Genomic DNA, 24,661 nt, shown 5'->3' on the forward strand with positions numbered 1-24,661 from the left:
CTGATGACATAGTCTCTCTTATTGTCCCAACATTTACAGTATTTTCTGTTCTTTATTCCTCTCTCATCGTGATGATGTGGAGCAAAGAGTGTTTTGACTTCTTCTTTTAACTTTTCTGTTGAGACCCATGTAGTAATTATTGTTTTCAGTTTGGAATACGTTTTTAGTTGACATTAAGTTGAACTATTGCTTTACTCATTCAGCTGTTTGAAACTCATTGTGTACTTAACACAAATACCTACTGCACTAAAAAGAAATATGACTCACCAGGATTGACTGTTCATGCTTTGGCTTACCTGTTCCTCCTGTTTGTGTGTGTGTGTATGTGTGTGTGTGTGTGTGTGTGTGCTTGTGTGCGCATGCGTGTGTGCACATAGATGGTATCCAGCCTCTTCTTGAAGCACTCAGAGTCTGGGTCTCAGCAGAGGTCTAACGTGCGGCGCAGCAGCACGGCTCGTCGTTATCAGGCCAACACAGTCAGCGCAAAGTTCCAGAGCAGCCTGCAGGAGCTGGTGGAGAAGATGGAAAGGTTTGAGTGAAACATTTAGCATTAAGAACATTATGGAAACCTGAAAAAACATGTTTCTAACATCAGTTTTTAAATCGTTTTTCTTGGCTTCAGGAAAGTTTTACAAATATAAAACCTCCATGGTCCAAAAATTCAGAATAGCTTTCTGGGCCGTGGGGGATTTTTTCGCTGCAATACTGCGACTAGCCACTGGGAAAATTTTCTAACGTCAGTGGAAACTGGCGAAATTGTGTCCAAAACTGCTCCCTATTTGCTGCTGAATAGTATTAGAATTTGCTCTTCCCCATCTAATTTAAATATCAAATATCTATGCACGATCTAGTGCCCTCACAGCTGAAATACAAGGTGCACTGACATGACACATCACATGGTTTTTTTACCTGCGACCCAGACCCAGTCTTTGTAGTGTGTGGTTGCTGCCAGCTGCACTGTGTGCATATTGAGTTTTGCCAAATGATAATGCAGTTAGTTATGCAGGGTTTGGAAGCGTGAATAATATTAACTGGTACTGAATTAATTAACTTGATCGTTTTAATAACAAGATGCATTGATTTGATTGATTTATTTTAATGTGAAATGTAAAAACACACAAGGTTGCTCTGCTGCATCAAATTGCCTCTGTCCTCGTTTTCTTACACAGTTCTGTGTAGTTTTTACCTGTTGTGAGAGCCAGGAAAGAGAGCATCAGTGTAAAAACAAATAGAGAGCAGTAATCAGTGTAGCAGCTTCAGCTGATTATAATGGAGGCACTTTGCCACAGGCATGCTGCGGCAGACATGTTGTGCCACATCCCATATATTTCAGCCATTATACATTTCCACATTAACATTTATTCATGTATACTTGCTATGTAAAGTAAATAAGAATCCCACTCCAGTCCAGACAGTCTGCAATTTACACATAATGAACCAGACCAAATGTTCTCTCAAAGTAGAATAACATTTTTTGGGTTTATATTGCCTACCAACATATGAGTGGGATGCTGAATCAATGCATTGAAAAAAAAGATTTCATTTTTATTAATGTAAACTTATACATGAAGAGTGAGAGTGTCTCAGAGAAACTAGGGTTGGGTACTGTTCGCATTTGAAAAAATACCGATACTGGTTGTTGTACTTCAAGTTAATTACCAGTACCCAATGATACTTTTTGCAGTACTTTACTCTCTCTTTAATAATAACAATGTCATTTTTTGACAAGCTTCAATCAACAAGTGATTCTCATCCTTTTCAAATCACACATAGCACACCTGTCTGTCTTTCTGCTTGTTTGTGTGTGTGTATATGTTTTTGTGCGTGTGTGCGCGCGTGTGCGTGTGCCTATAGTCTTGCTCACTCTCTGTTAACACACAACTGACAAATATGTGGAGTAAATACTTAATTTAAAAAACATGATCACAAACAGCAATGATACAAGGCTATTGATAAATACAACTGAAACGATAATAGACTTGTTAGAATGAAATGATCCGCACTGCAGTGAAAGTTTCAGCTCACTGGAAAGCAGATGGAGCATCTTGGCTGGCTTTCTGGGTTTGGGGCATTTTGCAGCGCCTCACCTCCTTTCTGAACCCGGCGACTCCGCAGAGCCTCGTTGTCTCTGCTACAAAGCGCCCCGAAGCCAGCCAAGGAGTTCTGCGAGCGGCTTTCTGGCTTCGGGGTGCTTTGTGATGCTTACGCCTCCTGTCTGAGCCCGGTGTTTTCACCCAGGTGTGCTCTTAGCAAGTGAAATTTGACCCAACGTGAATGGGTACCCAACTCTAGGAAAAACTGACACATATTTTGCAAAAAGTATCAAAGCTCGAGAGGTTCTGATACATTTACATGTATCAACTCCAAGAAACCGTGAAAAGAACTGGTACGACCTTCCCTAGTAGGGAGTCAGGAATGGGTAAACGAATAGTAAACAGTGTGTTGTGCCTTGGTGTACCAATAGATTAAAATTATTAGAGATTTGTTCTGAGACTCTTATAAGCTGCCAGTGTCAGTTTATAGGGGCTATTTATCTTGTGAAGATTCATTTCATTTGCTTAATTTGAGCTCAGTCACGTCTCTTACAGATAAAAACAGAGTGGAGGCCTCTGGAGGTCTTTTAGTCTTAAACTGATAATCTGTTTCTTGAACTGTAAAAGCATGTCTTGCTCTACCGATTTCTTACCAAGTTGATTTCCCTTAGTTTCCTCTCAGGTGTAAAGGTGACCTCCTTGCAAAGAATTAATGTAATAAACTTTCAACAAATCATACATTCATTCATCCATCCGTTCGTTCTCATCTATCTGTGACAGGTGTAACCCTTATTTTGTGCGATGCATCAAGCCAAATCATCATAAGGTATATTTGCAAGTTGGATGATGTGTGCAGGTTTGCAGTGTTTATTTCTTTTTTTTTTTTACATTTGAATTTATCTGTAGCATGCAGTTTATGTGTATTATGTGTATGATTGTGTAGGAGCCAGGAGTGTTTGACATGGAGCTGGTCAACATTCAGCTACATTACTCTGGCATCATGGAGACCATCCACATCAGGAAGGACGGTTACCCAATAAGACTGCCCTTTCACAGCTTCCTATCAAGGTCGGTTACCTAACAATCTTCACTTTTAGCCTGTTTAGGGAGAGATGTAATGTCTAATTGAGCCATGTAAGCTCAAATATGGTTCAGCTTCCTTTTCTAAAAATAATTATATCTGCTCCTCTTACAACTCACGACCTTCAGATTGTAATAAAGAAGAAAGAAAAAAAAGAGATTGCTTGAATGATTGGCTTTTTCTGGCAGGAGTACAATTCACACACCAATTTCTCCATGCTGAAATAGCCATCTGGCACTTGCCAGCTCCTGCAGAAGGAAAGCAGCAGAAACCAATTGATCTCGCAGCACCCCTGACCACCGGCTGCATCCTCGGAGGCCTTCTCCTTCACAGAAGGCCTCCGATTGAGAGTCAAACATTCACAGTCAATTAGATTCACATAATAACTGCACTGCTCCCTCAGTTAGATTCACATTATAAATACAAACTAATATAGAATAACTACCAAAACCCAGAATACCAGTAAGCCTCAACCTAGGTCTCCATGTTTTACATGCACACTGAGTTAAACGGTCAGTTCACCCTAAAATCAAAAATGCATAGTTTTCCACTTGCTTGCAGTAATATTTATCAGCCTAGATTGTTTTGGGTTTAAGCTGCCAAGTGTTGTCTGCCTTCCCTCAAATAAAATAAAGCTAGATGGCACTTGGCTCGTGGTGCTCAAACCACCAAAAACATGTGTATATATATATATATATATATATTAGTGCTGGGCATAGATTAATTTTTTTAATCTAGATTAATCTCACTGCAATTCTGTAGTTAATCTAGATTAATCTAGATTAAAATTATAGATTTGAATTTTGCCAAAGACATTCAAAATAATATCTATCTATCTAAATGATGAAAATGCATCACAAACTGCTTGAGAAAGCTGTTCTACTATAATATTTGGTAAAGAAAAATAATGTTCCATAAGATTTACTTTGGTGTTTAACTTTTTTTTATTTTGTTAAACACAGACATTTAGGAACACAGGTTCTGTCTCCATGTGGAAAAAGCTTTTTCCTGCTAACTGGAATGAACAGCAGAGGGCGCAGCCTCTGATAACATGACCCTAACTGAACTGTGGGCCTACATTAGAGGTCATGAAGAAGACCATTAACAGTCAGCAGCTTTGTGACACGGCTTGAGCCAATCACTCCAGTCACTCAGGCAGACCAGCTTCCGCCTTGTTCACGCCCCCTCCGCGTGAACAAGGCGGAAGGTAGGTATACATCCGCGCTTAAACAACAAAGTGAAATTGGTGCCTTGCTCACTGTATAGACCCAACTTAGTGAATAGTTTATCGCGCGATAAGGAAATTATCGCGCGATAAGAATCCCGCGTTAACGCAGCACGTTAACGCCGTTAACGGCCCAGCACTAATATATATATATATTTTTTTTTTTTTCTTTTTACTGAACTATACCCACCAACCACATCACTGCACAGAAGGAAGCATGCATCTACTGATAGTTCACCTAATACCACTGAGTTAAATAACGTTACAGCTCAGCCACCATTAGTGTTTAGCCTCATGTCCATGCGTAGATGCACGTTTCCTTCTGCACTATGATACAGTAGTAGTGTAGTAGAAGGAAAATAGTTCCTACATTAAACTGCTTACAACATAGTCTGTGGATTTTGTTGAGTAACCAGGTCATAATTTCTGTAAAGAGGCATTGCTGGGTTTTTTTTTTAGCCACTTTGAACATCACAATGCAAACTAGCCCCATTGCATTAGAGAGAAGGCGCACATCTCTACAGTAGCACCTTTAACACTCAGCATTTCACACCAAAAAATCTGGACTTATAAATAGCACCACAGGTAAGCGGAAAAAATATGTATTTTTCGATTTTGGGGTTAACTATCTTTTTAAGACAAATGTTGCAGTTTTGGATTTCACTGATCCTCGTTTACATTTACTCCCGAATTCTTGGACTGACATTTAAAATGTTTGTGTGGGGGAATGCGCAGGTATAAGGCCCTGCTCTGCCTGAAGGATACTCCTCCAGCTGACGGAGAAAACTGTGTCGTCATGCTCCACAAGCTCGCTCCGGTCCAGAATGGCTCGTATCAGCTGGGAGTCAGCAAGGTGAGCTCTCTCAGTTACATACACGTATACAAAATACAAACTTAGGTCAAAGTAATCACACATAAGAAGTAAATATTGTAATACAGAGATGTGTGTGTGTGTGTGTGTGTGTGTGTGTGTGTGTGTTAGATTTTTCTGAAAGAGGAGCTCTATCAGCTGTTGGAGGGGAGCGTGACCGTGTTCTAAACATCGCTGCCATGACGCTGCAGAGATACACCCGCGCGTGTATGATCCAAAAGAAATTTGCCAAGTTGAGACGGCGCGTGATCCTGCTCGAAACTTGCTGCAGAGGCTACCTGGCCAGGTAATAATCAAATTCAACTCAGATTCGAAGGTTTTGTGTCTACGATTTAGGTCCATCTATTGACAGAAATGGAATAGAATATTTATAAATACATTTTTCATCAATTTATAAACACCTGAACATAAGAGTCTTTGGTAATTTTCATTTCCTTAGAAAGAGAAGTTTCTATGTACATAGGGAGCAGGTATCTTCCATGGAGTTTGCCATGTTGTTTTCTACAGTAGCCCAGAGCAGTCAAACCAAACACTGGGTCTAGATAGGAACATCTGTGTTTCACTTTATTGTGCCAGCCAGTGTAGTTCTCCTAAACACTTGCCATACAGAAGAAGCTTCTGTTCTGCAGCCTCACCGCTAGATGCCACTAATCCTACACAACGGACCTTTAATGGCTGATTAGTAAAATAAAGGGGTGCCCCTTCAAACTATATGTACAGACTGTACAGAGTGGTGTACAGCTTCACCAAAGAAGGATTTTTCTCATTAGGTTGTTTTATTTGATAATTTTTGCATTTTACAAACTGAATTATTCTGTTTCCCCCAATGAATACAGAAAGTAAAAGAAGAAAAAAAAAAACAGGGGGAAAAAAGAAATGAATTAATTTTAAAATCAGAAGGCACTCCAAGAGCTCAGACTTCTGCCAAGACCAAATACCCTTTCTCACAATGTTAATGTAGGTAAAAAAAAATAATTCTTGTATCCACATTGTGATTCTGATCCCCTCCAAAAAAGTTAAAGTTTCTATACGTGACATTCATAGAGTTAGTATAGCAGCAAACATGCATGTGCGTATTTCATTGGCTGGCTCATTGCAGGGGATTTGCACTGCGCTCATACATCGCTTACCACTGATATTGGGAAAGGGTTGCCGTGGAAGCGTAGCATCCATCCTCCAGTTCCCCCCTTGTTAACACCATCAGTTCTGTCAGCATTGTCACTTGCGCTGTTTATGGCATTAGCACCGTTAGCTACTAACTAGGTTCATGTTTCTAGATAGCTCAAAGTCCTCTGAATTTAGATAATAGAGCCTCTTTAACCCTTTGGAACCTGAGCAAAATAGCTTGATTTCCTTCAAAAACATGGGAAGAAAGCAATGAACAACGAAACAAGAAATGACCCAAAAATTAGCAAGACATTTGTTAAAAAAAAAAAAAAACAAGGAACAAGAAAATGACCCAAAAATTAGTAACAGAAAACCCCCCAAACAAAAAAAAAATGAAAAAAAGAAATCTAAATTATAAAAATACCCCACAACAAACAAGACCTGGGAAAAAATGCTTAAAAAATTATAATTCTACAATGATGATTTAAAATATGTAATTATGATGATTATAAATGTAGCTTGGCTAATTTAAGAAAATTTCCCGTGCTTTTAAAAAAAAAAAAAAAAAAAATCCAATTTTGCAATATGTGGAACATTTCTTGCTCATTGCCTTTTTTCCAATGTTCTTTAAAAAGAAATTGCATCAATTTTCAAAAGTTTAAATACTTGTGAAAGTAGCACAAGAAAACTCATCTCACTCCAGGTTTCAAAGGGTTAATGGGTCCTTGCCCCATGCTACACCCCTTTCACCAATTTTAATGAAAATCGAGCCAGTAGATTTTCTCTAATTCTGCTGATAAACAGACAAACACACAAACGGATAAATGCACAAACAGATGAATGCACAACGGTATGGAAATTATGACCACTTCCTTGCTGGGGGTAGTCATCCTGGTTCCCAGTGCTCAGTTTGAATACCACTTTCATCATCAGCCTCTTACTGGCAGTTGACTCTTCAGAGCTTTAGCTTTCGTTAATGGGCAGCACCCTGACCTGCGTGAGTCTGGAGTTTCAGTCTTGAGCTGGGCAATTTAGGCTTTAGTGTTTGGTTTCCAAAAGCCAAATAGGTCAAAGCTTATCACAGTTGGCCTGCTTCTTTTGTCCTTTATGTGAGAAGACAGGGTCAGAGGAATCAGGTGGTGCTCATCCATCACTCACTGCCGGTCTGACCAATCCTGGAGACGTGATGCAAATTTGAATTTTATTTGAATGTGTAATCATTCACTTTCTTGCTTAATGATGACACTAAAATGGCAATAAACGCAAGGTCAAACCTTTTAGATCTGTAATGATACTTCAGAGATCGTCGGTCACAACTTAATGAATATAGGTAAATTACATATCATATCAACTCTACGAGAGTGATGATTAACACAAATCTCAGGACACCAATTGTGCTGTCTGTTCCAATTACAGTGACTGATGTTATAGTAAAACGTCAAAATGTTTCAATTCATTTGACATCTTGCTCTTTCCCTCTACTCTGTCTGTATCTGCATAAATTACCCATCTTTTCCTGCACAGAAAAAGTTCGCTCTGAGGAGGAAGTACCTCATCCGGCTTCGCTCCACTGTGCTGCTCATTGTCAACCGCCAGCGTTACATGAGGGTATGCACACTGTGTCATTTACAGTATTTGTGTTTGAAAGATGAATAAAAAAAAATAAACAAATGTGTGAAGTGAGATGCTGTTTTCTTTTCTGTCAGACAGTGGTGGAGCCTGCAAGGAAGGCAGAGGAGGTGAGTGAGGGTGTGAAATAAAGTGCGTGAGAGGGAGAGGAGACACATTTTGAAGAAAAAGATGGAGATGCAGCATCGGTGTGGAATGTAAGTGTTTGCATATGTGTGTGTTTGCGATGTGTGTAGGATCGCATCAACAGAGAAGTGGTGAATGTAACGACGCTGCCTATCCCTGCTGAGCTGGCAGTTCTGCTGCAGGCGGCCTCAGGTACACACACACACACACACACACACACACACACACACACACACACACACACACACACACACACACACACAGAGTATATATATACAGCACACTGATCTGCAGTCCGTCCGTGCTATAAATAAACTTCCATCAACAGATGTGTTCCACCTTGTTTGCAGGTGGGTTTAACAATATTTACCGTAGTATTTCTGTGATGACACCTGGCCTGCTGTCTGTGTGTGTGTGTGTGTGTGTGTGTGTGTGTGTGTGTGTGTGTGTGTGTGTGTGTGTGTGTGTGTGTGTGTGTGTGTGTGTGTGTGTTGCAGTGTGTGTATTTGCAGGTGGTGAGGAGCTGCACTCTGACTGCTTGGCGGTGGTCCAGGCTCCAAAGGTTCAGGTTGACCCTCAGCTGACCCTGCCCCTGGATATCAACAACTACCTCATGACACACTACATCCGGGCCATATTTAGGGTAAACACACACACGCACACACATGCAGAAAATCGACATGTAAAAACCCACGGATAAAACATAATTTGACCTTGTTGACCTTGACTGGACCCAGGACAGGGTTGTTGCACTGCTCCATCCATGTAACTGCGTTAACAATCACTGTGTAAAATCAACTGTAAACACTGCATGATTGTGTGTGTGTTTTTAGGAGCCGTTGTTTGGGATGCTGACAGCCCCACTGGAGAGTTCACTGATTCGAATGGATGAGGAGCTAAAACACGGAGCCCTGAACGTTTTCATTCTGGTATGTGTTGCATTCACATGTTGCGGGGAAACTCCAGCATCCATGACCTTTAACCCTCTATGACACGCATTATGATGCCAGTTGGTAAAAAAAAAAATTGTAATATTTTTAGCCATAAAATACACTACACAAACATAATTTAAAGAAATTTTCAAAATGTATATTTGTCTTTCGGGTTACACTTTTGGGTATGGTACCTTAAAGCAACAGTGTACCATAACTGTTGGAGCTGAACCATGCCAGAAAGGCCCCCAAAAATGTACTTATATGGCCTCCAGAAAGTCTTAATACAATATAAACAGTGCTATTGGTTTTCTTAGTGTCCTGGCTCTTTTTAAAAGTATTACAATATAACTGAGAATTATTGCGTGAGTGTAAACAGCCATAAATGGGTATGTTGCCCATAGGCAACACTGTGCCATAGTGTTTAAGTCCTTTGCTAAACAGTGTCAGGAAATAAAATAAACAAGTCCTGTAGTTTAAGCGGATTAAAAGACTTCATTAAAAAATGAAAGACATAGCCATTTGGGATAGTATGTCTATCTACAAATGTAATAAAACAACATGTTTTTTACCTTTTGAACTTGATTTCACTGTTGTTTGTTACTCTGATATTAGAAGTTCAGAACAAAACATTAAAGCCGCTGAAGTCTTGTCACAATGCAATGCTCTGCTGGGAAACCTCGAGTCCTGGCATTCATGTGGATGCCACTTGACACGCACCTCCCACTGCACACTGTCACAGACAAACTGCACCGCATCATGGCATCGTCACTCCCTGATGACAATGGCCTCCCAGCAGGCCAGTGCAGCATGCTGCACTACAGAAATTGTTCAGGAAATGACCCCTGGAATGTGACAAAGAGCTCAAGGCATCGATGTAGCCTCAAGATAAACCAGATCCGAATCTGGTCTAGCAGCCATGGGACTTTTGTATACTCCATCTCAACCAACAGGAGCCAAAGATCTGCTGTCAGTACCTTGATGTCAGACACCACAGGACACCTCCAGAGGCCCTGTGTCCATGTCGCAACAGACCAGATGACCCACCATTGATCGGACTTGGCTCTCTAGTACTGGTACATCCTACACATGCTCGATCAGATTGGGGTCTGGGAAATTTGGAGGCCATGTTGAGACCTTGAGATCGTTGTTCTAAGGGGGATTTCCTGAGCAGTTCATTGGCACATTGTCCTGATTGGGGTCCATTGCCATCAGGGAGGGCCGTTGCCATGAAGGGGTGTATTTGGGTGAGTGGTGCATGGCAAGTGGCATCCACATGAATACCAGGATCAGAAGTTTCCCAGCAGAACATTGAATTGTCACAAAATGATTGTTGTGGCTTATCGATGTACATCATATACATGCACACAAAAAGTCAGTGATTTATAGTGTTTTCACAGTAGGATATTTCAACATATTTTCAAGCAGGCCTTATGTCATGGCTGTAGTGTGACTTTAAAATTTAAAATTTGATAAAATCTGGTAAAATCTATTGGAGAGTTAGGCTGACTCAAAACAGCATGTAGACAGTGGGTATGTTTTACAACAAATTGATTTATTACTGATAAAAAGAGAAAAGTAAAAGCAAGTTAAAACTAATTAAAATGAGTCCACATAAAATGTTCCAGTATTAAAAGTCTAGTGTTCCCCAAGCACAGAGCAGTCCTTTCAGCCTTGTAGTTGTAGCGCACAGATGGTCCTAAGTCCCCCAAGCAAGTGACGTCTTCAGATAAAAAAAAGGCCAGTTTCTTATTTAGTAAATTGTTTTGTTTTTGTCACTCTCTGATGTAGTCGGTATCACTGTCGTGACTCTGGGCCAACTCCTAATGCTTAAACATTTCTGACCATCAAAACATAAAAGAGGGACTTATATGGTGGAGGGATGAATGGTGCATTCACCCCTCCGCTTTCCCAGGAGGCATGTCCCTCTCTTTGCAGCGGTCTGCTGTGGCGGCGTGCACGTGCGTCGAGCCTGCGTTCCTGTCTGCCTCTGTCATGGCTCCTGCGAGCTGTCCACCGTCCTCCCGGTTCTGCAGTCCTGTAACCTCGACCGGGCTGTAGGCTGGCGATTTTCTCTTTCTCCTCTCACTGCCGTCTGTACAGACCAAGTCTGTGCTACTCTGCTCTACTATGGCGTCTCTACTCTCTTCTCAGCGCGCATACACGCCACACACCTGTGCTGCATCTCCCAATTAGCTGTGAGGAGGGAGGTAGAAAAACATTGCTGTGAAGCCCAGTGCACCAATCAGCACCGCCTGCACCCAGGTGTCCTTTCAGTTCAAATCACAAACCCCACGAAAACATACAGGATCCCCACAACCAGACAGCGCCGCCACCAGGACCAGGCACACACACCCCCACATCCCCAACACACACACATACCCCATTACCATGTGACACGTGAAAAGCTAAGACAAATGATTCCTGGGAGAACTTTACAATCTTCAGTGTTGTAATTGGTTTTGTAAGGTTACAGTATGTGTTATAAATGCCTTTGCGTTTGACAGATACTAAGATTTATGGGTGATCCAAACTTGAATGGGGCTCAGGAGAACCTGTTTGGGAACTACATCATCCAGAGAGGACTTGCCAATCCCAGCCTGCGAGATGAGATCCTGGCTCAGGTAGCCAATCAGGTGAGGCACAGCTTGTTTTTTTGGCCGGTGGGATGGAAATGAAAGACCAACAGGACAGAATCTGTCACTAATATTGCACATTATCTCTTTATTTTCTCCTAGGTGTGGAGGAATCCTAATATTTTGAATTCAGAGCGTGGCTGGCTCCTCCTGTCCTCCTGTCTCTCTGCCTTCCTGCCCTCTCAGAGGCTGGCCAAGTACTTGCTGAAGTAAGAAACTTGTCAAAAAGTCAAATAAATTCATATTAATGTAAATCACCATGGTCAGGTAATAATTATACAGTATAGTTATCACCTGCTTTTCCTGGCTTACAGGTTTTAATAATTTTCGGTGCCTTTGTTTGTGTCTCTCTTTGTGCACGTTGTTGTTGTAGGTTTGTATCTGATTACGGGCCAGAGGGCTACGATTGTGTGTGTCAGCACCGGCTCCTTCAAGCTCTGCAGAGGTTGAATGTCGGGCCAGAGTATGTCCGCACGTACCCACCCTGTCTGCTTGAGTGGACTGCCAATCGCAAGAGAGCTCACACTGTTCTGCACATACACTGCTTCGATGGTGAGAGCACACAGACACAGCACGTGTAGCAAAGTGGTGAAACTGGGGATTTTAACATTTTGTACTTGGTTGCAAAATTTTGGATGGACTTAAATGAGAGTGCAAGGGCATCTCTATGCAATTAATGACCCTTGAGCCATCTGCATATTTTCTTTTTTAGAGGGATATTTATGGGGTGACAGACAGTTAATGGTATATAGAAGTGGTATACATCATCTGAAAACTGAGAACCTGAAGATTAATTAGAGATGCAGTTCAGCACAAGTTTTCCAGTCACAAAAGTCACAAAATCAAAAAAAGTACAAATCGGACTTGTAAATATATTGATTTTAAGTCATGAAATCCTTGCTGTTTTTTAATTTGTTTTCTTAATATTGTCATGTTTTGTGGTATTATGGTCACTTCAGAAAATGTTATTGATACACTCTGAAAAACAGAAAAAAAGAAAAATGGTGATGATAATTACTCATGTGATTCGTGTATTTATCACACCTGTGGATAATCATGAAGTTTCACTGAGCAAACCTGAAGAAATTGCAGGCAAAACATGCTGCTCGCTTTGAATAAAGTCACAGGAAAGTTCTTCATTGTGTGGTAGTCGACTTTGTTTTTTACTTTAAATGCTGCAAATGTGCTGATAACGGTGAAACTAAAAACTTGCGTGTCACTTTTTGCCCTCCTGCAACAGAAGGAGAACTAGTTTTTTCTGTCTAAAAAAAATAGTGTTTTTTCCATGAGTAAATTTGTGATAGTGATTTGTCTTAATCACAGGCTGCAACACTGCACAAGGCTCAGATATGCAGATAACATTACAAACACAGACCAGCAGTACCTTTCAGTGTCAACATAATGTGCATCGTGAATTTGAGGCCCATTTATTTTGACTCCCTTCGGCTTTGACTCCCTCTTGTTGACCCAACTTCACCTTTCTGTTTTTGTGTTGGTTTTTTCAACCTGAGCTCAGTCAGTGTGTGCTTTATCCAGCACGCAAGAGTTATCTGTCTCTCATTTCCTCCTCTCATCCAGCTAATCTGTCCTCTGGCCTTTTGGCAAGTCTACTGAGGATTAGACAACACCTGATAGTCTCTCTACTTCACTGGCTTTGTTGTCTGTTTGTTGATGCTGGTGTCTGTGTAAATCTTCATAGACAGACAGGGGAGAGTGCTACAGACTGTGTCTTAGTGATACAGAAGAGAAACTATTTCATAAGCTGATTGAAATGGCTCTTAGTGCATTATGAGATGAAAAACATCATTTAAAAGTGGTATGTTTTATTGAGTAACTACTGTATGTCAGAGGCCATTTGTCTTTCTAAAGTGTTGTCTTTTCTCCGGCAGGCGTGTCCTTCCTTTGTCCTCTACACTCCTGGACAACAGGAGAAGAAATGGCCAAAGACATCTTACAACACAGGTATCATCTTACTGTAAAACATGAGCACTAAGTACATGGATGAGATTACAGAAAAAAAGATGAACGTAGGAAACCAGAGAGATGTCTTGCTGGAGAAGAGCTTATTCATGTGCATTGTTGTATTTTGTGTGTGTAGAGGTGTGTTGGAGGGCCGTCGAGGCTGGTCGGTGCTTCTGAAGGAGACGGCTCAGTGGGTGGAGCTGGAGGGCTCCGACTACGTTCTGGACTTGATGTCGGATCTGGAGCTTCCTGCCGACTTCCCCAAACACAGCAGCTACTTCATCATCTCTGCACAGGAACCAACCAGAGTGCGGCCCAATGCCAGCATGTGAGACACACATTTACGCAGTCCATATAATTAACCCTATGAGCAAATTGGCTTGGTTACTTTCAAAAATGTGGGAAGAAGGCAATGAGCAGCTTAACAAGAAATTACTCTAACATTTGCGATGGTATAAAGTACAGGAAAATTACCTGAAAATTCACCAAAAAAAAAGAATGTTTAGAAAATTACCTTATAAAATGTGCTTCAAAATTATAATAATTCTGTAACTTTTTAAAAAATATGTAATTATGATGATTATGATAATTTTTTCCCTACACATTTTTTGCTAGCATTATAAAAAAACCCATTATTTTCTAAATCTTTTAATTTCTTGCAATTTATGAAATATTTATTACCAGAGCGCTTGCATTTTCCCATGTGTTTTTTTTTTAAGAAATTGAACCACTTTGCACAGGGTTCAAAAGGTTTAAATACGTGCAAAAAGGTGTCTGAACGCAGCACAAGAAAAGTGATGTCAATCCAGGTTTCAAAGGGTTAATATTTAATGTGTTATACTTAGGTACAATTTTTGATACTTCTTCTTTACTCGAGTATTTCCATTTTATGCTCCTTTATAATGTTGTACTTTTCACTGCACTACATTCCTCAGACAGCTGTTGTTACTAATTAATTAAAAAGTTACATTAAAAAATGTTTAATAGGCTTATAAATTACAAGACTCAACTTCTTACAAAAACGGCAGTTAGCAGTTCCTCAAGGAGACGTTTCCCATTAAGACGTCTCAGATGGTTTCATTTCAACAAGGCCCAAGGAAAAACAATTATCAAGTCAAGTTGTTCAAAGTTTGATTTTCTTCTTCCTCTCCCTTTAATCATCTCACAAACCCACAGATTCATCTTGTGGCCTTTGAAAAAAAAAGACAAAAGTCCTACTTAGGTAGGACTTAGGTGTAGAAGGTTTAGGTTTAGGAGCATATTTTGACAGAAATTATATAAAAAATTAAAAACTATGTTTTTTTTGTTTATAATTACCCGAAAATAATAATTGCCGTGTTTTCATTACCACAGAAAAAGCCATTTATATCTACATACGGAGCAGGTCCTCTTCCATTGAGTCCTACATGTTGTTCTACAGTAGTACAACGTGGAGGAACCAAACATTGGCTCTCGAGAGGGTCATTTGCATTTTTGTGTTTTTACATCGGCTGCCGCAGTTCTCCTGCATGCAGTCTGCAACCTCACACCTTTCACATACATTTAAACCTCTGTAACCTGAGAAATTAGTGTGACTTCTTTTGAAAGCATAGATAAAAAGGCAAAGAGCAACTTGGCAAGAGATGTCACACAATTTGAAATTCGGAAAGGTTAAAGAAAATGCCCTGAAAATTAGTATTAAAAGAGAGAGGTATATGGAAAATGTTGAGAAAACTAAATTCAAAATAATTCTTATTAATTTTTTTAACTATAACTATATATTTAGCATTTTTTGTTTGTTAGTTTTTTTTTAAAATAATTTTTCATTTTTAGCTATTTAGCAGTTTCATAACTTGTAACTTCTTCCCATGTTTTTGACGTGAATCAAGCCAATTTGTAAATATTTTTTCTCTTATTATCTTACAGAAGCCTGTTGGGTGGTGGGTTTGACGTGAAGGATGATGTCATGTCCTCAGTCTTACCCGGGTCTGATGGACGAGGTACACATTTCACCATGAACATATAGCCGCTCACACACATTGATTTTAATGACAGTAGACGATGAAGCGCTCTCCTCTGCCCTCACAGACTTGGAGCCTCAGAGAGGGATGGATCGTTATCTCGACAGCCTGTTTGACCCTGTACTGTCTGAGGGAACCGGAGTAAGTTACATAACTCACTCAGTGACACACTTGACCGCCTGAGAGGAGATTCCTCTGTCAACCATTTACTGTTGCTCACTGTACAGGTCATGTAGAGCTCTGTCTTGTGTGGGTTTTTTTTTGCAAAACATGAAGAGGAACATTAGTAAACAGATACAGATATTACAAAAAAACAATATTTATGACAAAGTTGTCTCTAAACATATGAACAGCACAGATAGAGTGATTTCCACAGATCTGAGTTTTTGCTCATCCCTTAACCTGGAAATCAGCCTAAGTTATAAATGCCGGCATTGTTTAACTATTGGTCCCAGATCTTATGAAATAAGAAATGTGTCCTTCAGAGCTGAGAGGAAAGCCTCAAATTGAATCATAGTTGTTATAGTTATTTCAAACCCGGTGTTTTAACTGTAATCCAGAGACTTAATGCAGACCTCCTGCCACAGTTCAATAAAATATGCATTAAGATTGCGTCCGGTCACTTGTTTTTGCTTTAGTACAGTGGAAAATGCTTATATGTTTCAATTAGCTTGAGACAGAATCATTCTGTGCAAACGCTGTTCATATAATTTGTTTATAGCAATCAAGTTGTATGTTTACAGTGTTCATTTTGGACCTTTTTATTTAAAACTATGTTTTTTCTTTTTTTCTTTTCCTAAACTCCCATAATACTTTGCCTTGACAAAAAAGCCATTTTCTCTCAATGAAAAACGTAGGCTCCTCAAAGCTCATGACAAACTGCCAAGAACGAGCCAATTAGATGCAGCAGCGACACTTGGTGTTCCTCAGGCTAAGTTGTTTAGTCGTCTCAAAAAACAAGAGCCAGTCTTCCCTGCTTGTGACGGAGACAGAAAATGAATACACACAAGGATGGCATCCTTGGATGAAATTGTCCTCGGCTGGAGAATTGATAATGCCTTGTCACATAATGCCCCCTTGTGACGTCCCCGTTACTTTATACTCACGGAATAAATATACTGATGTAAATATGTTATAGTGATCAGGTTGAGCTGGACAGATGAGAGCTTCCAGACCACAAGCAGTATAAACACAGGGTTCCCACACAGTTTTACCAATGGATTTTCAGAGCCTTTCCATAATTTTCATAATATTTTACCCTATTTCCATAACTTTATTTAAGAAGTTTAAAATGGGCAGACCAATAAACATGCGCCTCCAGACATTTGCTAATACAAAAACTGCAAGCTCTTGCTATCTGTAATTGCAAGTTAGACATTCCTTCCAGCGACTCGCTGCATATGCCAGGAGACCACACTGGGACATACGAATCCTTTGCAAAACATCAGTGCTGCACCTCTTTTTGGAGGATGGAAAACCAAAGACCCAATCAGCAGTTGTGCAACTATGAAATAGATTTTAAATACAATGTATTTAGTGTAATGTTAAATATGTTTAGGGAATTTTATAATAATTTTATAAACATAATTAAACAATAGGCATAACGATTCGAAACTTATCCAAATCATTCACTTCATTCCAAAGCGTTTCCAGGCCTGGAAAATAGTTTTTGTAATTTCATAACTTTTTCCAGGAATTTCATGACCATGGGAACCCTGTAAATAATGTGATATGAAATGTCATGTTAGATCACTGCTCGCTGCTCGGTTGAGGCAGCAATAAAACACCTGTGTCAGCTCATTTTTTTAAAGCATCGCCTCCAGCAGAAATGTCGTATTTGACACCTGATGTCAAAACTACATTTGTAGATTATACTATGATTGTTGATTGAGTTAAATCCGTACGTGTTTAGTCAGGGCAATGATGCAGTGAATGCTCACCATGTTGGATCTATCAGTCCTCAGCTGGGACAGCGACGTGGTGAATGTTAGCCGTGCTATCGGATGTGGCTGACAGGAATTAGCATGTATCAGATGTGTTGTACAGACCTCTCCCGCCCAGCAACCTATTACGTTACCCAGTTACCGTAACTGTCACAGCGACTAGATCGCCACGGTGATTTCCCACCCAGGCAACGCAGGGATCTACTTACGAGGAACTGACACTCTGGCAAATGAAGGGCTTACTATTTAATGAGACATGGCCCACAAACACACACACTCCTTTGGATTTATGGGTCAGTGGCTGATTTCTGATGGAACGGCTGTACACATAAGAGGATGATTCCTCTGATCCGACAGTCAAAAAGTGCTCTGATTACACAAGTAGTTCTGTTTTTGTATCTCTCTGTATGTCTCTCCAGCACCCCTGCTGATATTCACACTCACAAATGATTATTGAAATTTGTTATATTAGGATAAATCCTTTGTTTTTAAAACGGGACAGCACAGGACACAGTGCTACAAGACAGTACAGCTAAAAAAAACAAACTGCAATCAAATAAACAACAAACTAACGAAAGTGCAAAATTATTTTATCTACTTCGTTAGACACCGAGGGCACTATATAAAAAGGATCTGATTCTTAGTGAATAATTTATTAAATGCTGCGATTAAAGGAATACTCCACCAAAAATATATCTTAGTATCAAATACTTCACCTGTTGGCTTAAAAGGCATCTCTGAGAGGTTTGTACTTTGCTCCTTCACAGAGGACAGCGGTTACAGTCAGCTTGGTTTCCCACCAGTTACAGTGGAGTTTCACGGGGAGCTAGAGTCAGAGTATTTCTCAGTACACCACCTCCATGTTATGTTATCAGCTCCTCATAGTGCCGAGACTCCACTGAATGAAGTAATTTCTGTGACTGGTTAGTGAAGTGACAGCTCTTTAAACCTCACTCAACTCACTGATCAGCTGTGGAGGAAGAATCCTGCTGCTGGAGTCGTTTGGTTTTGACACTTTTTTGTCAATCTTCTGGGTTTCCATTAGAATCTGTAATAAGTGCAGTAGATCCAGGCTGAAAAGAGCAGCCGTCCCCTGTGATAAAGCAACTATACACCCATCAGAGGTACAGTAGAGCTGGGTGTCATATGAAAAGTTTCAGCACTGATATTAAATTAATACTTTTTACTTTTTATTAATACTTTCTAGTGCCTTACTTAAAGCTGTAGTTGGTAACTTTAATTAAAAAAAATGCCAGAATTGCTGAAACTGTCATTATATTCACACAGTTTTACATTAGGGAGGTATTCTGTGAAAAAAAAAAAATCTTCTGCCTACTCTATTGCTTCCCGATGCATTTAATGGCCTTAACACATGTGAATGAAAACATCCAGTCACAGCAGAGAAGTCTCTAACGCAGCTGTTAATCATGTCAATCACTGCTGGTAAACTGCGGTCAAACTGCAGCGCTGATTAAATATGAATCAAGACTCTGTAACTGCATTGCGTATTTCTAACCTCAAATGTTTGCAGAAAGATATTTTAATGTACTGTTTAGCTGTTAAAGGAAAACTTTTGCTCTGTGTCAATTGGACTGTCTTGGTAAAAACTATATATATATATATATACTTTTCCAGGTAATTTCTTTTACTTATTTATTTATTTAGTCATTTTTCAGGCAATTTTATTGTACTATTTTCTTGACAGTTTTCTCAGGTTTCAAAGGGTTAATCTGATGTTAAGTTTCAAAGTCTGTCTGTCCTCACAGGAAGTGGAATCAGCTGCAGGACTGTCCAGCAGGATGAAAGGGGCTGGAGGAGTTGGAGGGGGGTGGCAACACCAAGGACAGTCAACTGGCCCCCAGCCTCCACCTGGAGGTCAGTCGAAAACGCAGACTCTGTCCGAAATCACTCCCTTATTCACTCATTCAGTAGTTCCTGTTTGCATCAGCACTGACAGGTGTACTATCACACAACTTTAATTTTATTTTTCTATCTGTAAAGCCCAACACACCGTACTGTGGGCCTGTTGGCAGGTTGAAGTTCACATGCTGTGGACTTTTTTCATTCCATTTGATTTTTTCGGGCTTTCTGCGTAGCATAAATTTACACACTATTCAGGCACTCAGCTGAAATAGCGGACAGAAGACAAAGTGTACTTTCTAGTAAATATGCAGCTATTTAGGACAGAGTCTCACACACTGGAAGGGACCTCAATATCTCCAGAAATCATTAGCAAGTGCAATAAAACAAAGACACTCAAAATCTGCAATTAGATATGTGTGTGTGTGTGTGTGTGTGTGTGTGTTTTGTGTTCACAGCTGTGAGAGTGCTTCCTGTGGGAGGCGTGATGTCGCCTCCTGTTGCTGCGGTGGCACCTGTAACACCTGGTTCGTATCAAGTGTGAAGAGAAATATGAGGGAGAAAAAAAATCTCATCAAATATATTTTTTTATCCCTTCTTCCTGTTTACTGTGTTTCTCCTCCTCTCCTCTCCAGATGCCCAGCAGGCTGTTTTGGACCAGCAGCAGCAGGCGATCGTGAACCAACAGGCCATCATCATGGTAAACCCTCCGTCTGCATCTGCGTCTGTTTATTTGTTCCTCTGGAGTTAATGCGTCATCGTCTTGTTTCTCAGGCTCAGCAGATGACCATGCAGGCCATGGCCATGGTCGGCAGCCCGGTGACCAGCCCCCCCACCTCCCCGATCACAAGCCCTCCTATGAGCCCTCTGCTGCCTCATCCTCCCAGCCCGTACGCCCCCGCCAGCCCCTATGCTGTCATACCCCCGAGTCCATATGCTAACATCCCACCCAGCCCCTATGCCAACTTCACTCCCACTCCCTACGCTGCAGCAGACATCCCGCCCAGGCATCCCTATCCTCCCCCTGCTCGACCGGAACAAACTCCATCGCACCTTCAAGATCAGCCTCCTGCGGAGCCTCAGACTCGGCCCGGAGCTCAGCCGAAGCCTCAGGCCCAAACTAACAGAGCTGAGCCAGCACAGCCGAAAGCTAACGCTGCTACCCGGGTCAGTAACTCAGAGACATGTGAGGTAACAGCCCAAACTGACATATTACATAATGATTCAGCACTATTTAATTTTATAATTTAATTAGTGTTGTAGTTAACAACAACATCAAGCAACACTTCCTCAGGAAATATCATATGACCCAAAACTAGATGCAGTTCCTTCTTTTGGAAAGAGTAAGTGGTTTGTTTGAAATAAGAATAAGAGCTGTGCAGTCAGCATGATGAGCCAAAGCTGGTTGAAAAGCGGAAAGCAAATGTATATTAAAGTGAAATTAATATGTGTAACCTTTATGTAATCTTTTGCCGGAGAGACCTAAAAAAACAAGGCCATACAAAACAAAGAACAAACATAACCAGACAAACAAAAGCCGAAAACAACATCAGTGACAATCAATAAACAGAAGTTTCAGAATCCAGCTTCATGCCAAGAAGTTTTTCATATACAAGGATTTTGCTTTCATTAATAATTAAAAAACATAGTAAGCAATTATTCGAAAAAATTAAGAAACATGAATATAGAATAGAGATAACTACAATCAAAATATTAAACAATACTAAAAAACATGTGCAATATATTTGAACTGAAATGTAAGAGCTGTATTCATTTTAGAAGCGGTAGATTTGTGCAAAGGTTCACAGTATGAAGTACAAACAGAATATGTAGCAGAGTACAGAGGAGAGCTGTAGTCTCATAATTTCCAAAACTGTCCTGTGAGATGGAAGAAATTCTCCCAAAATCTCGAGACAAAAGTGGAAGAGGACTGGGGCTGATGCAGCTGCTGCTGAGTCTGGTCATTATTTTCTTTTGCTCTGATATAGTTTATGTTGAGAAGTTTGGTCAGTATCTGTGGTAATAAAGATCTGAAGGATGAGAGCCATTAATTCATTATCCAGAATCGCTTATCCTGGTTGCGGTTTCAGGGGGCTTGAGTCTATCCCAGCTGACTGAGCGAGAGGCAATGTGGAGCTCCCTCTCACAGGCCTGACACACATAGAGCAACCATTAATATTCACATTCACACCTACGAGCAATTTAGAGACACCAGTTAAGCTGCATGTCTTTGGACTGTGGGAAGAAGCCAGAGAACCCGTAGAAACCCCACACTGGCGTGCAAACGCTACACAGGACTTTCTGCAGGTTTGAAACCCAGAACTGTGTAGGTGTGAGGCAGCCGTGCTAACCACTGCACCACTGGTGAGAGCCAGCGCGGCGTGAGTCACATCACATTTGACCAACTTTACAGGACAGTCAAAACAAAGAAACGACTGTACTTTGTCCCAACTTTAATATTTAATATTAAAACTATGTAAAAATGTGTATGGTAATATACTTAAAACATTTTTGTTAAACAAATGTCAAAATTACTCTGGGTTGGTTTAGAATTCATCCTTTTTATAGTAGAAGGAGCTCAGTGAAACCTTTATTTTCACATATATATATATATATATATATATATATATATATATTTGCCCAAAATGTCACTTATGCTCCTCTGGTTCTCACAGTGCTTTTATTCAAAGAATCATTATATGATGTTTTGATTGGCAATCCAGATTTTGACAAAGTTACTTATTAAATAGTTATTTTTTAGTTTAACCATTTTAATGATTTCAGTGTTGACCATAACTGAACAAAAGGGTCTAGTTCAATGTAAGTTAATGTGTCCACTGAATCACAGATATGCACCACAACAACCCTTACGCCAAGTTTGCTAACAAAAAAAAGGTTGTTTTTTTTAAAAGTAAAAAAGTAAAAATAACCAAAAAAATCTGCTTAATCACAGATTCTTACTTCTGCAGGTTTCTACTTCTCTCTGTAATGACTAAATTTGCATTCACACCATCACGTATAATGTCCCTTTTCTTCTCTTTTCTGTCAAAAGACAGTATGTTCATGTCCTGCAGAGCCTTGAGTGCAAACTCTCTGTCCCTCTGTGTTTCAGGTGCAGTCAGGTAAGGACAGCGTGTCTCGGAGGAAGGCTCCAGGCATACCCATAAACAAGGACACTCCAGCCAGGAAGTTTGGTAAGAGAGAGAAAACAAGAGTGAGCAAACAAGAAACGCCGAGAGTCCCTTTAACTAAACCAGAGAAACTCTTATTAAGAAGGCTTTACACACGAGAGCATCACTCCATTTTTTGTGTGTGTTTTAGCTCCAGTGGTGACGTCTCCTCCGCCCCCTGCTGGAGAGGTGGTGAAGTACTCAGCTAAGACCATTGATCATGTCGTCCCCAGCCAAGATGTCCAAGGTATCTGGCCTTAAAAGCTGAACCATGTTGATGTCACAGGTTAAAGTTATGAACCCTTTAAAACCTGGAAAGAAATCAGTTTTCTGTGTTCAGATGCCTACTACATGCATTTAAACCTCTGAAACCTGAGCAAATTGGGTTTTGTTTTGTTTTTCATTTGAAAACATGAGTAAAAGGGCAATGGAGCAACTTTCCAAGAAATGTCCCACAAGTCCAAGACATTAGGAAAAGAAAATGACCTGAAAATCAATCTTTAAAGAAGAGAGAAAGAGAGATAAATTATTAGAAGATAATAATTTAATAGGGGAAAATGTCCAGAAAACTGAAAAACTGAAAAATGTATCTTTATATTAGATTAAAATAATTATTACATACTTTCTGTTTTTTTAATGTCTTTTTTTTTTACATTTTGTCTCCTCTTTTTTTCCTCTTTTCTTTCTTTCTTTTTTTTTTTACTAATTTCTGGTAATTTTCTTGTTACTCGTAACTTGAAATGTCGGCCCATGTTTTTGAAAGAAATCAAGCCAATTTTCTCAGGTTTCAAAGGGTTACATTATTTCTTGAATTCAAACAGACACATTGGTTGGTAATAAGGATTTGAAACAATGCATTAAAATACATAGTTTAATTGACAACATTTTTAATTGGTTTATATTGTTTTTAAAGAAATCATCAAAAGGTACAACTCCCCACCTCCACCGCCTGAGCTGCTACCACCTGAAAAGAGGTGAGGTCTCACAAACACATAGACTGATAGCAGTTGAAGTGAGCACAATAATCATAGTTTTAAATAGACGGATGTTTGCTTGTAAATACGGCACAGCAGTTGATGCTATCTTCAGCCACAGAATTAAGCGTGCATACTGTAAAGCCCAACAAACCACTAACAGATACGGACTGTGCTGTTATTGCTCACAGTGAGCACACGACAACAGAATGATTGTATTTGCACACAATGAGCACAAACACACAGATTATGCAGTGCGCTACATTTGTAGTTGAAAAACCCTGCAAACTGTAATGTGGGACGCTGACACAGTGTGGACGTATTTAGGAGACCAGAAGGGAAGTTTAGGAAGAAGCAAACCCCTCGAGATGAAGCTTTACAGATCCTCAAACCGCAGATGGACAACCCTCCTGCTCCACAGGTACACACACACACACACACACACACACACACACACACACACACACACACACACACACACACAGAAGAATATACAGTAAAAGCGGTACATACAAGGATGTTAGATAAATCAGCCATGGAGCATTTTTGTGTCCATCCAGCCCAAACGTCCCATTGCTCCCTCACCATCTGCATCTGCACTGAAGGAGGCGGGATTACCACCCAAGAGTACAAAGACAAGAGCACCTGATCGCCCTCCCCCTCTCCCTCCTCCAGGTACTCACCCTAACTCTACCTTTACACCCATCCACATATTCCAGTGCAGAAAAGGCGTCGTCACTGTGCAGAGTTAAAAAAAAATCCCCTGGAGCTTTCTGCTTTTGTCTAGGTTTCATGTCTCTCACTAAGGAAGAACTGATTTGTTAGCTCACCTGCACATGATCAGCCAGAGAACAAAAACCCAAATAAACCAGAACGGAGACTCGCCACCCACATGGCTGTGAGAGCGTCAGCAGTGTCCTCCTCTGAAATGTGCCAGTTGTTCTTACATTCGCCCACCAGACTTCATTGTGTCAGAGGGTATCTGACAATTTTCAGTGTAAATTTCTGCTTGATATTGAGTGGAGTGACTATTTATCTCAGTCACTTGCACAAAATCACCACTGGAGAGCCTGTTTGCTTACAATTAGTTCCATTATGTTCCAGACAAGGTC

General features: G+C 40.3%; 1 protein-coding gene across 1 annotated transcript in view; it reads left to right on the top strand.

Moving 5' to 3' along the window:
* The window catches only part of myo15ab (myosin XVAb), a 75,430-nt gene that overhangs the window by 33,496 nt on the left and 17,273 nt on the right, over positions 1-24,661 (top strand). Inside the window, 18 exon segments of the mRNA XM_042484602.1 lie at positions 8,585-8,715; positions 8,906-9,001; positions 11,512-11,640; positions 11,743-11,849; positions 12,014-12,192; positions 13,530-13,602; positions 13,739-13,930; positions 15,508-15,581; positions 15,670-15,743; positions 19,312-19,420; positions 19,864-19,932; positions 20,041-20,105; positions 20,180-20,572; positions 22,518-22,599; positions 22,727-22,822; positions 23,489-23,549; positions 23,877-23,970; positions 24,110-24,224. Coding sequence (XP_042340536.1) covers positions 8,585-8,715; positions 8,906-9,001; positions 11,512-11,640; positions 11,743-11,849; positions 12,014-12,192; positions 13,530-13,602; positions 13,739-13,930; positions 15,508-15,581; positions 15,670-15,743; positions 19,312-19,420; positions 19,864-19,932; positions 20,041-20,105; positions 20,180-20,572; positions 22,518-22,599; positions 22,727-22,822; positions 23,489-23,549; positions 23,877-23,970; positions 24,110-24,224 — 2,139 coding nt within the window.

The sequence above is a fragment of the Plectropomus leopardus genome, chromosome 4 (genome assembly GCF_008729295.1).
Source record: "Plectropomus leopardus isolate mb chromosome 4, YSFRI_Pleo_2.0, whole genome shotgun sequence".
NCBI lineage: Eukaryota > Metazoa > Chordata > Actinopteri > Perciformes > Serranidae > Plectropomus > Plectropomus leopardus.